The 14190-nt window shown below is 43.0% G+C and overlaps 1 protein-coding gene across 1 annotated transcript in view; it reads right to left on the reverse strand.

The window, feature by feature from the left end:
• Window positions 1-14190, reverse strand: part of RYR3 (ryanodine receptor 3) — a 517407-nt gene that overhangs the window by 210018 nt on the left and 293199 nt on the right. The window contains exons 20-21 of the mRNA XM_047736987.1: window positions 5278-5494; window positions 500-604 (exon numbers count right to left, since the gene is read on the reverse strand). Coding sequence (XP_047592943.1) covers window positions 500-604; window positions 5278-5494 — 322 coding nt within the window. The remainder of the gene's footprint in view (window positions 1-499; window positions 605-5277; window positions 5495-14190) is intronic.

Consider the following 14190-nt stretch of genomic DNA (forward strand, 5'->3'; position numbering starts at 1 on the left):
ATCCTCTTTGAAAAATGCTTTCTAGTGCAAGAGATTCTGTAACCTCCTCTGAGTGTCTATTAATCTTCGTGATCATCTGAAAACTGTATCAAACAAATTCTGACCCAAAACAATGAATCAGCCTTTTTTTTTTTTTTTTTTTTTTTTTTTGGGCCTTTCATGCAGAGCGGACAGCTTTTTCTGAAGGGGAAAGGAATAATGAGAGTTCTGAAGGAGGTGTTGGGGAACAACTGTGCTCAATATTCCCCTAAAAAAGGAAACCATTCCCAAGTAAGGGAGGCAAACCCCCACTTCTGTCTGTGCAGAGCTGGCCTCCCCAGTGCCCTTGACTGCACTTAGACAACTGAGCAAGACTTGGAGCACAGGCTACACAGCGGGTAGTAAGAAGCAGTGAGTTTTGGCTCATGTGTTTTCCTCCCTCATTCGAGTCTTTCAAGAGCCCTCCCCAGTAACGAGGCCATCCAACTCTCCATCTCAGCCTGGCCACAGGAACACAGACCTTGCCAAAAGTCCAGCCAAGCTCTATTTTATTCATTCCCCAAAGCTCGTGGATGTTTTCAGCCAGTCTATCTCGGATCTTTTCTAGGTGAGGGGGCAAAACAACCTAAAAGGAAAAGGAACAAGTGTGAAGTCAGCAGTACCAGAACTAGTCGTATTGAAATCTATCATAAAAATGCATGTGGATAAGGTACCACAGTTGAATTCACTACACGTCCCCCAGGAGGGGCTGTTCCCAGAGGTTCCTTTTTCCCAGGAAGCACCATACTGTTACAACCCACTCTGTCTGACCCAGATGCTTCCAGAGATTCCTTCCTCTCTGGGCTTCCCCTTTGCCTATACTATGCCTTCTCAGTCCTCCTTGTAGCTACTTGTGTTCTATGTTCTTCCCATGTGAATGCTTCCCTGGGCCTCCCCTCCCCTCTGTCCACGCTCTTTCCTTGGGAGATCTCACCCAGCCATAGATGGTCACTCTCAAGTCTGTATGTCTCCAGCCACGGTCTCTCCCGAAGTTCACACCTACAGTTCCAATTGTCTGCAGGATTTTCCCACCAAAGTAAACCCAACATGCTATCGAAACCAAATTCATGTCTTTCCTGTTTCTCTCCTCTTTGTTGAATAACCTGCCATTGCTTCAAGCCTGGAAGTCATCCTAGTGTCTTCCCTCTTGACATGACTTGTCCTCTCCCACAACACCATCAAACCAGTCACACAATTGATCGTGTTCATTTTTGAAGAATCTTTCTCAAGGGCGCCCTCCTCTAATCACTCAACCTCATTATTTTCTCCTTGGACCATTGCAAGAGCTTCACAGGTGGTCTCCTCAACTGCCCACCAATCTACCCTCTACAGTGTGGCCAGAGTGATGAGTCTACAACAACAAAACCACATCAAAGCACTCTCCTCCTGGGTGTCTCCCAAGTGTTCCTTGAGCTCCTAAGACATAAACTAGATGTGTTAACCAAGTATATAGTGTCCTCCTTCACCACCGTGGTCCTCCCAAACACATCCCCTCCCAACCTTCTTGAAATTCTCACAGAAGGTCACAGTATTTCGCAGTTCTGTGTCCTTGTACTTGCAACACTTACCCTTATTAATCCCTCCACAACACACATAATATGTACACACACACACACACACACACACACACACACACACACACACACCTCTCTACACCACGTAACAGATGACTGGACACTCTCCTAGACCAGCCACTAGATGGGAATCTCTGAGCCCCTTTCCAGCTAGGCTCTATCCCTGGGCTTTGTTCTCCAGACTCCAGTTGTAGAAAGGATCCTGCTAAGTCAGTTTGGTGAGAATCCACCACACTAGATATCTGATAACCCCCCCATCTCAGTGTCTGATCAAACTTCCTCCTGTCCCATCACCCCCCAGGGGATATCAGATTGCCTTCTATCTGTCCTGCCTTCAAACACAATTCTGCGAGATCAATTTAGCAAGAATCCATCCCAACCCCCAAAGTTTCTCTTAGTAATTTCCCTTCCACTGACTTGCCCCACTTCCCCAACTCGCTCTCCTTGGCTGTAAATCCCTCTTGTTCTTACTGTACTCAGAATTGAGCCCGGCTCTACACTAAAGTTCCTTTCCCCTTTTTATTTAGCTCCTAAGTAAGATCTGTTTTTACTGCATTAACCGTTGTCCCACTCTGGTTTTAATCCAAGCATCCTCAATATCCATTCTCCTAAATTTAGCTCAACTTCCCTTTGGGAAGTCTTCCCCAATTACCTTCAGGGAGAATTTCTCTGTGTGTTCCTGGCACTTTGCTCATATCTCTCCATAGAGGTCACACCCTGGGGGCCCAAGTTGTTCTCCTTTCCTTCCTCCTATTTTAAAAAATTTACTACTATTATGAGAGCAATAATGATAATAATAATTATTCTCATGTTTATTCGTTGGCAACTTTTAAGAAACAGGAGATTTCATGTAAAAAAGTTCTGATTTCTAGTTTGTTTTGATCCCTTGAAAGATCACTAACATTGGGCTCACACTTTTGCCTAGCAGTTATCAGCTGGAGAGCCTGTGCATTTGGCCTACTTCATTTCTGCATCACCTGCCAGGACCTTGCAATCCTCATTCTATCAGTAAGGTTATTAGTGTTTCCACTATTATAAAAATCCTGATTTTTTTTTTTTTTTTGAGGGGGACAACTCTGGGAGAAAATTATTTTTTTTTAGTAAAAAATGTATATCAAATATCGTATATAAAGAGATCATGGAGAAAAACAGCAATAACATATTTAACTTATGCATTATAATCACTACCTGCCTTTCAATGAAAGACTTAAAAAATCAACTTAATCATCAAAGAGTCAAAGTTAATAACTGGAATGATGTTTCAATAAAGAGCAAAATGGGGGAAATTATTAGCAAACAAATTGTAACTGTATCTGGGTTTTACTGGTCAACTAAGATAATTTTTAAACTTAGTGCTCCTTAGGTGATCACAGACTTAAAGGGGATTTGCACGAGGGCGGAAACACATCCTTCGATAAAAAGAGAAAATGTGGAAAGAGGCCACGAAGGGAACCCCAAATCATCATTTTAGTGACCTCAATTGGTGATTACCTTGCACAGAGTAACACTGGCTTGCTAACTGTCTTGGAGTATCTGGGGCTGGGCTGCCTGGAGCTGGGCTCCCTCTTCCCAGGGCTCAGCCAGAGGCTGCGGGCTTCAAGCCCTGGGTGCAGGTAGTACCTAGGACATGGCTCCAGTCAGCAATATTTCGCCCACAAACTGGTTACTGTGCCCGAGGGAGGTTGGAGTTAACTCCGAACATATTTAACTTCTCCTTTGACAATAATTTCCCAGAATGCTAGGTCCTAAAAAATTACAAGGCCTCATTCAAGATAATAAATTGCACCTTTCCTATAAGACCTTGCCTATTATTTGATTCCCTGGGAAGATCTCCCTAGTTTCAGGGTCCATGCAGATTCAACTATGGGTCTGGACCTCAAAGGTTCTTCTGGCTTGCTGATTTATCTGAGATCTTCGATTTTTCAGATCTTCAGTTCTGCATGTGTGGACGCTTCTCCCACTCTTTGGTCAAGTCTTCCTTTCTTCTCTCATCAAAACTTCCCCTCATTTTTTTGAGGCCCACTCCTTCCAGGAGACTTTTCCTCACACTCGTTTCTGATGATTCAGTGAGGGGTGGTGCAGAAAAGTAAGTATTGGGCTCACACTCTCCCCTCACTTGGGGTCTGGTAGCCCTGTGTTCATGCGAAAGCTAGTTTAGTACTTTGGCCCTCAAGCTTCATATGTAGGAAACACAGGAACGAGAGGGTCCAATTCCCAGGATCATCTCTGGCCCACCAACTCCTCCCCAGTTTCCTAACAACCTTCTTAACGCCAACTACTTTCAAGGTGTTACACCGGACTCTGTGAGGCAGGCCAGGAAATGTTGCTCTTTCCACTCTAAGCGAATTCACAATAATGAGCTGCAGAAGGTATGAAGCAAATTCAGGAGCATGAACACATGGCAGAAATGTAATTTCTGGAGACCTTCTACAGGTCAAGAGAGCTATATTCCTACAAACTATCAACCCAGTGTGCCTCAGAGACAAGGCCCCTTGTCATTGATTTTAGAATAGTGACTTGAATAGCACTGGTGTGGAGGAAATACCCAAAGCTGTTGTTTATGCCCCTTATCTTGAGCATGTGAGTGTGTCTCTCTCAAAACAGAGACCCTGAGAAGGGAAAAAAATGTCCATTTACGAGCACTTTTCCCTCATATGTACTGTCTCATTTCTTTGGGTTTTATTTCCAACTCTTCTCCTACGCACTCTCCTTCCTCCAAGCATCCAGCCACAGGAGAATATTTATTTCTACCTGTCCCTACTTTTTTTTCTTTTTAAAGTTTTTATTTAAATTCCAGCTAGTTAGCATACAATGTTATATTAGTTTCTGCTGTACAATACAGCGATTCAGTAACTCCGTACATCACTTGGGGCTCATCATGATAAGTGTGCTCTTCACCTGCACCAACCCCCCCACCTCCCTTTTGGGCACCACCACTGTGTTCTGTATAGTTGAGAGTCTATTTCACAGTTTGGCTCTCTTTTCCCCCTTTGCTTGTTTGTTTTGCTTCTTAAATTCTACATATGAGTGAGATCATATGGTATTTGTCGTCCTCTGACTTATTTTACTTAGTGTAATACCCTCTAGCTCCATCCACATTGTTGGAAGGGGCAAGATTTCACCCTTCTTTATGGCTGAGTAATACTGCATCTCACACACACACACACACACACACACACACACTACCTCTTCTTTACTCATCAGTTGATGGACACTGGAGCTATTTCTATAACTCACCCTTGGATGCCCCTCCCTATTTAAATTTATTAAAGGCCCTGGTTGAATTCTATCCTCTCTAACTGGACTTCTAGAAATATTCCAGCCGAACAGGTGTCCCTAGCATGTATATGTGCCACAGTTCATTTTGCGTTTATTACATTCAGAATTAGAATAATACATTTGCTTTTTACCTCTTCAACTTGGTTGTGAATTCCCAGAGAGTACTGCATGTCTGTGCCTATACCTCACAGAGCCCTGCCTGTAGCACGTGATCAACTTGTTCTCTGAGAAATCCTTAAAGAGCTCAATCTATACATAAGGTGGAAACACAAAGAACAGCTGTTCGTATGACATGACAATGATACAGAATGGACAACAGGAGTGGCTCAAAGACAACACAGAGAGAAGGATTTAGCCCTCTGACTTCATTTCTGTGGATTACCTCCTGTTGGCAGCTGGAACCTACCTGACTGGTGTCAATGGGACATGGGATGAAGGAGGCTTGGGAGAGGGACTGGGTGGTACCCAGCAGATCTCTAATGCCTTCCGCGTCACGTTTATATTCTTTCACAGGCTCCAATCTCATCTTTTCTTTTGGAAGTAAGGCTTCATAGCAAGGGGCATAGCCAGAGGGAGGCAGGAACTTAAATTCTCCATGACGTCCACCCATCAGGAAACGCACTCTGTAGCATTTGGAGAGACCAGGAAGAGAGAGGTTAAAAAAAGAAACCCCAGCCCAAGTAAGTAAAAATTCAAGATCAGCCACCCCACCCCCAAATTATTTGTTGGGAAGTGCCTGAATTTGGGTTTAGTGCAGCGAACAATGGAAAGTACGCAATAAGGCAGTGGAGGGAAGGGTCAGTGTGTGATCCTCAGCTGACCCATGTCAGCTAAGTTCTTCAAAGTTAATTTATACAGAAATATCACTAGACTTTACAAATCATGTTTTTCCCTTACTCTAGTAGACAAGTCATTATTGCAGATATTATTACTAGCGTACTGAAAAGAGTAACGATGATCATGGTACTAGCCTCCAAAGAGGTCATACTAAAAGTACAGCATGAGGACTTCAAGTCTTTTTACTCGAGGGACATTACTCACATATGAATTAAAGAAAAGAAAACACGGCATAACTATCTGGGGGAAACAGAAAATTCTAACCTTCAGAAGCAAGCCAAAGATGAAATAATACCAGACTATGAAACACAAATATTACATATGCCAGGTGCTATTATTTGAAGGGATACCTGGCAGATGCTGCAGTTCCCCAAAGCAGCCATACGAGGGCGACTCTGAAGAGGCATTGGCATGGGGCCACGGCCATAGGAAGCCAACCAGGCATCAAGCGTTTGCTCACTGGCGTACCAGTGCCTCTCTCAGGGGCACCATGACCCTGCTGGCATCCAAGCCTGACACTTGGTCCGCTCCAGCAGTGCCTGCAGAGACCTCCCAGGAAGGGGGAAAGACACCTGGGGGCTCACAAGAATAGCAGGCACTGATTTCCAGTGTACTGAAATCTTTCAATATGTTAATTCAGCATTCTGACTGAATTTCAGCCTCACATCTAGGTTAGGTTAGGGTTATAGTTACATCCCAAAGCTCCCCTTGCAAGGAAGAGAGGACGACAGTGAGGCATTTCAAAACGACACTTCATATTCTCCCAGGTTTGTAACAAGCAATAGAGCTTTTGCAAATCAACAGCAACCATATTAATCTGAGGAGGGAATATGACCACAGTTTTAAGTAATTAAAGCACAAAAAGATATGTAGCCCTGCATGGTCAACCCTCACGTCCCACAGGAAAAATCAATATATACAGAGCATCTGCTCTCAACCCTCTCGCCCTCCTCCTCCCTCTGTAGAATGACGAGTTACTGAACCCATACGTTGTGCTGTTCTCTGCACAAAGACTACAGTGTCCCTGGCGTCACAGAACAGGCATCCAACTAGAAAAATAGTCATAATTACTGATGGGGAGATATCGAGGAGGGAATAAGGAGGGCAATGTGGAATAACTCCAGAAAGAGGGTGGCTCCTAGATTGGAATGTAGGAAGGCGTCTCTGAGGAGGAGACAGGAGCTAACCCTGTGGGATAAAGAGGAGCTAAGGAGTCTAAAATCTGAAAGACTGAGCATTCCAGGCAGAGGAATAGTAAATGCCAAGGCCCTGAGGCAGGAAAGAGCCCAATGGGCAGGAGAGAGGTAGGAGGGAGCAGTGGGAGATCAGGTAGAGTCTGTGAGCCATGGCAAGAAGAGGAGATTGTATTCTAGGTGGGAAGCTTCGGGAAGTCTTTAAGGAGAAGAAATAGAAGCTGCTTCTTGCTGCGCTATGTTAAGAGATCATCAGACCAATTAGCAGGTGTTCAGAAGCACCTGACACCCAACTAGTCACAGTGGGAGATAAGGATAGGCTGAACCAATGTGATGATGGACAAGATGGAAAGCAGCAGCCGGGTCCCAGTTTTGTTTTGGAATAAGGATTGTGAGGCTGGAGTGGGTACATGTGTGCGGGGACATGAGGTATGTGGAGGAAGCGTTATGACCCAGCAAAGCTCTCACAACAAGACTCTCCACCAGACCTCACTTCCTTTCACTCGAATGTTCTGGTAGGGCAGCCTTACAAGAGAGTCTTAATGTTGGCTGAGTAATTGTGATTGTGGAAGTGGCCTAATTACGAAACTGGAAAATAAAACTCTCTCTCCAAGTGGGAGACATTAACGTTTTTTTTTTTTTTCCCTTCCCAATACAAATTCTTTATCCAAACAGCATTTTACAAAATGTTGTTTTAAAGTTAATTATAGAAATCATACGAAACCCTCCACTTTCCCATTCTGAAGTACTAAACAGTGATATAGAATTAGAACCACAATAGTCCCTTGTGAATGTTCCTACATTAAATGTTACATAATGAGGCATGATATACACATTTTAAGAATATGAACAATGACATTAAAACAAAATTGAGTCATTAGCCTTCAATGTCACTAATTTAGTGAACCTTCAGGAAATAATGACTAAGCCTTGAAATTATTGGTTGAGAACTTCCCAGTTCAACAGCAACATAGCAGACTGTGTTACTGACATGCTGAAATCATGGGATAGAACTAGATCTTTTTGAGCAAAAGAAGATTGTGGGATTTTTTTTGGTCTCAGTCTTCTCCTTGAGTATCCTTTCTGTGAGAAGCTGAATGCCTGAGAGCTCATACAGCAAGTGTATTCTTTGTTACTCACTACTGTACATATTCCAAGAACAAGTAAATCATCTCCTACGAGGTCTTCTAGCTGGACTTAATTATTCATGAGCTGTCTTGCCAGTTCTCTTCTGTTTTAAAATTTCTCTTAAGTTTTAACATCTGCTGTCATCCTTGGGATAGAGAGCAAATCAGAAAAGGTGGAGTCCCACAGAGCACATAGGGGAAATCACGATTTCTGTTTTTATATTCAGTTATTAAAAAGAGAATGATAATTTGGTTATATGTCTTCTCTCCTCTAATGGCCACAAAACTGTAAAATAAAAAATTTACATAGCCAGAAATCAGTGTTTACTGCTCACTGAAGCATTTGTCTCCAAATGTCATTACGCTATGCTTCAGTGGGTGGAAGAAACGGTCCTGGGTTACTCCCAGAGACCTGCCAAACAGAAGCCCTGCCCGCTCAGTAGATGGGATTGGACAAGAGCAGATGCCAGGCACCCCTGTGTCTGCGGCTCCTTCCCTCGCTGCCCAGAGTCTCTTGGAAGGGCTCCAACAAACCACCACTAATATTGGTGGTCCTCCTCATAACTCTCTGGGAGATCCAGACTGACCAAGACAAAGCAAATAACTAGCGATAAAAGATAGGCTTCAAGGGAATAATCAAAAGAAATCCTTGAAACTCACTTTAATTATTTCAAGATGTTAGAAAGGGATTCCCCCTCTCAGAGTTTTAGCAGAGGTCCCACAGACAGATAATTCAGAGGATGCCAATGTTTGCACACCCTGGATTGAGATGCTGGATCCACTATGAGGGTCCATCCAAAAATGATGAGCCAATGCAGCTTTAGCCCGTCACATACCACACCCGCCCCCGAATAAGAACGGGAAAGAAGTCATTTGGAGAGAACCGTCAGGGAGAAAGGGAAGGGAATGCGCTCCTCTCTGACGTCAAATGCGGAGTGTTTAAAAACACTGAGAAACCTGCAAGTGTCCCCTGGAATTCAGTGAGGGACAGTTTTGCCTGGTGACAGAACAGAGAGAGAGGAGACAGAGGGACAGAGAGGACCGCAAGGGAAAGAGCTGCCCTTCTGTTCAGGGTGGGACCAAGGACAATGTTCCTAGAAGGCCAGATACTCTATGAGGGAGCCAACTGTCCGCTATCTTGAAAGGAATTATGCCCAGAAAGGCAAAGGACTGCGCAGAGATCGGAAACCCAGGAACTGGGGGAGGTGGGAAGCCCGGGCTTCAGGTTGGCCAGAAGGGAGCAGCCAGCACAGGTGGTAAAGCCTGTGTAGAAAGAACAGCAGGAAGATGCTCATGGCCTAAGGCTCCAAGGAAACTACAAAAGCCCAGAGCAGAGAGAATCAGTTATATGGTTTCACTTATTTGTGGAGCATAACAAATAGCATGGAGGACAAGGGGAGATGGAGAGGAGAAGGGAGTTGAGGGAAATTAGAAGGGGAGGTGAACCATGAGAGACTATGGACTCTGAAAAACAATCTGAGGGTTTTGAAGGGGCAGGGGGGGCGGGGTGGGAGGTTGGGGGCACCACGTGGTGGGTATTGGAGAGGGCACGGATTGCATGGAGCACTGGGTGTGGTGCAAAAACAATGAATACTGTTACGCTGAAAAGAAACGGAAAAAGTAAATAAATAAATAAATAAAAAGGGTCCCAGAAGAGAAAGCAGCAGCAATTGTGTAAACACTCCAAGTCATTACATAAAGGTGGGCTGCCCAAGGCAGCGCTGTACCCCCACTCCCACCCCCGCAGCTCCCCCTGGGCTCAACAGAGGGTCTGAGGCAGAGCTGGCTGGAGCTGGAGGAGCCCAGTCTCGGGCCTCTGACTGCAAGCCCAATGGGGAAGACCTCTCACATGAGCTGCATACAAATCTTGAGTTTTTGTAGCCAAATAGATGACACTTTTATGTTACCAACAAGACTGTTCTCATTCTTACAAGGAGTAATAAAGGTTACAGAGTCTGCCCGAAAATTTGCCCAGAGCACAGATTTGAAGGGACAGCAAGAAAAACAACCAAGTTACAGACACATAGTCTACTTCTTCCAAAGAATCCAGTATCTGGCCCTTAAGGTTTACCATCTGAATCCTTTGCCCCACTCATAAATGAGAAATTTCCAATGAGAATGTAAATCTCTCTTCTCCAGGTGCATTCTCTGCTGCTCCTTTGGGACTTTCAGAATCTCCTGGCTTCACAGAAAATGTTAAATTTAAAATAAAAAGATAATTAAAGAACTGAGTTCATTAAAATTAGTTCTTCTTGATCCTTGGATATTTCTCTACATTAATGGATTTTAAAATCAATTTCATTAATCAATTTAATCTCCTGCACAAAAGTACCTGTTATCATCTTCTGGAGTTCTTCCTATAACTCAAGACATTCCATCAGCTCTGAAAGAAGGTTTCTTTCTTTCTTTCTTTTTTTTTTTTTCTTCCTGAAGTGATTACTGTAAGTGACTGTGTCCTTAGATCCCTCCACCTCAGAGATGAGCAATAGCTTCAGTAATCATCTCCTGGGACTAGGGAATTTGGGGGATATGTGGAAGAATTTTTTATTTCCTTGACTGATTTTGAAAACAGAGCAAATTGTATTGAAAAACTCATGCTAGCATTTGCAACCTAATCTTTTGAGACTTAGGCATTGTGGCTTGCCAATCTGCAGAAGAGATGACTACCTAGTGCAAGTTCTTGGATTTGAAAGACTGACCCATGAATAAAACACACAGTAAAAATCAAGACAAGGCTTGTCATGCTCCAGAAGGAAGACTCGGGTTCCTTATCCACAGCTTACTTGCAAACGTGATGTCACTTGAGTCTGTCTTACTGGACATCTCACTGCTCTCATCTGCTACTGAATCTCTCCCAGACAGTGGGGAAGGTATTACAAAGAAGAAAAGGATTCAGGCTGTGGTTAAGAGGAGGAAGAATTAACAAGCTTTGGCTGACCTGAATTCAACTCGGAAGGCATGATTCATAATTGCATCTTCAGTTCCTATTGCAAAGATGGGAGAACAATCTAAGTGATGCGTTCCCACATTCATACTTCTTTCTGGCCAGGGTCTGATGAAAGCCCAGGGCAATCCAGCCAGTGCTCATCATGGTCTCCACAGAGGTATATTTATCTCAGCAATAATTTCCACAGCATTGACCACAGCACGCTGGAAATAGCGAAGCTGTTGGTTACCTGAACTTTGGCCAAGTCTGGTAGATACCAACAGAAAACAAACAGCAACCACAAATACCAACCACCTTTGGATATTGTTTTTATAAATCAGAAAGGGCTGGTAAAAGAGTTATGTGAGACAATTAAATAGATCTATGGGGGGTTTAACTACGGCTATAAAATACATTCTACTACAGTGATTAACTCATCCATTTTCTGCAAATCAAAAAGTATCACCCCAAGTTCACTGTATGCTGTGGCTTCTGTGTCATGCATGGTCTTGGTGTGGTTCATGCCAAGATGCCATTTGCAGGGTGAGGCTGTATTTTCATAAGGGGTTTGCTGGTGTTTAGGTAACTCAACTTTTTGGGTGGCTTCCAAAGTACACATGCCTCATCCCAAATTCTGTCCTATAATCAATCAGGGTTGAGGGCCTACGCATGAATAGTATCCACAAACAAACCATACTGAGAAGAGAACTAAGGAGGCACATTCATAATAGTTAGAAAAGAGAGTACATATTGATTTGTGAATTTTGTTAGTAATTACTCATGCTGCCTTTGACTTCACTGTGGGTAAATCTAATTGAAAAAGATTTTTGCTTTTCAGTGACTGCTGGCAGGGACATCTTAATCAGGTATTATTAACAACATAGTTTGTAGTTCTAAAAATAATTATGAGGTCACAAATTCAAGACTGTGACCTCAGCAAAGACCATTAAATAAGAGGAAATGGGGGTATACAAGAGAAATCTAGTTTAGAAGCCACACAGAAGTTGAAAATATATATGAGAAACAATCCTGAATTCTCCTATGATGGGAGAAGTCTCTCTTCCTAGATAGGCATGACCTTGTACCTTGCTGGGAGAGACACTTTAAAAATAGGCAAGTATTCTTCTATATTGGGTGAAAACAAAAATTTCTTTTCAATTGTATTATTATTTTATATATGAAAAATAAAATCTTATTCTTTCAGCTTTCAAATTTGCATTTTGGGGGGCAGTGTCATCCTTGACATGTAGTACTGCTTTAAGGGGGATTCCACATTTTTTTCTGAGAGAGAGAGAGTGTGTGTGTGCGAATGCATGTGTGCACACGAGTATGAGTTGCAGGGGAGGAAGGGAGGAAAGAAGAGAATCTTAAGCAGGCTCCATGCAACATAGAGCCCTATGCAAGGCTTGATCTCACAACCCTGAGATCCTGACCTGAGTCAAAATCAAGAGTTGGATGCTTAACCGACTGAGCCACCCAGGTGCCCCAGGTCTCAGGGTTTCTGTTTGCCTTCCTCATCTTGCTTACTCCCAGTGGAACTTGGCACAGAGGACTCAGTCACCTAGATCAACCACATTATTAACCATTATTTATTTTCAATAAGATATTTTCACTGACTTGAAATTAATATCCTGGTTTCTTTTTCTACCTTTCTGTACGACTGAACTAAAGTAGCATGGAGATAAACTTCTGGGTTTCAGCACCAAGTCATAGTTGACCGGTTGATCTGAGAGTAAGTATTGGTATATGGATCCTGTTTGCTCACAAGTAAAAATAAATTCATTGGCTACTCTCCGACACAGGAGTAGCACCGAGAATGACCGAGGATATCATGTGAGGGACTTGGATGTGCTTCATCAAAATGTGTTTCCCAAATGTGCACTCAATTCCATCTCTCCTCAGATCATATCATGCTCTGAGAACCAAAGACTGGAATATGTCAGAGGTGATCTTTTCCTGTTTTCCTGACAGAAAGGAGGCTTGAGAGACATCAAGCCCCCTGGCATCACACTCTAGCTTTCCACCTGACCAGGGGCTATAAGCAAGAAGCTCTCAGAGCCGAAGTACAAACTTTTCAAGTCAACATATCTGGACAGTTTCTTAAATACTCTTACCAGTTGTGCCTTATAAATGGATAAGAAAAAGGAGTTGTCTAACCTTGGAACTTGGCTGTTCCTTTTCCTGTGTACTGAGAGGGCTGCATGCTCTGCTAACCTGGATGAGAAATGCTAGAAGAATCTTCTATATGTGGATACATTTGAATCACCTATTTCTTCACCTCTAGCTGCAGTTCTTTGCCAAGAGATTTCAATAAGTCCTCGCCAATAAATAAATAAATAAATTCACACACTTAAAAATCCTATATCATTGCTCTGAGGGATATTGGATGGATGAGTTAATGATTAAAAATCATTATACAAGACTGTTGTATGGCCTTGAGAAAGTCCATTAGCCAGCAGACCAGAAGAGGTCCTTTTCTCCAGAGATCTGACTTCTGGCTAAGTACTTCTCTCAGATGAGATGCTTGAGAAGCAGATGTACTTGCTCTGAAAACAAGTAAAACCCAGAGAGTGGGATGTGGTCAAAATAGACAAAGAAGGGAAGGGTGGTGATGTTGGGTGAACAAGGCCATTAGTACCTAGGCAAGCATGGTCCTGGGAACAGACTGCTCAGAGAGACCTTGTCTCTCCAAAGAAGGTATTGAGCCAACAGGCGGATGACCCAAATGCTGTTACATCGGATCTAGACTTCTACTCATTCTTTTACTTCCTGGGGAATAAAGTTAGGAGGACATACAATGCTGTTCACCACCCTACCCCAGACTGCCAGAGGGTCTCTGTTCCAATCAGTTCTCTTTGTGCTTACAGTGTCTCCTTCAATAATGCTCCTTGTTTTCTACATGCCTCTTATGGATATCAATGAGGAATGATAGGTTACATCACATTTAAAATGGGAGAACTGGAATAAATTCTTCTTTTAAAATTAATTATTATTTTTTTTTTTCTTAATGGCAATAGCCTCAGCAGAGGGAAACAAAGTAAAAAAACTTGCAACTCTACAATACAGTCACTGGGGCTGATAGAAGATTCTCTGGCTTGAAACACTGATGAGTAAATTTGCAGCCCTAAGGAGGTTTTACTACAGTGCGTCTCCATTTGTTAAAAGAATCTCAAACAATGATATTTAATTTAAATATATTGTATCCATCTACATGAATAGGTTTACAAATATGTGCG

This window comes from Lutra lutra, chromosome 7, assembly GCF_902655055.1.
Source record: "Lutra lutra chromosome 7, mLutLut1.2, whole genome shotgun sequence".
NCBI classification, from domain to species: domain Eukaryota; kingdom Metazoa; phylum Chordata; class Mammalia; order Carnivora; family Mustelidae; genus Lutra; species Lutra lutra.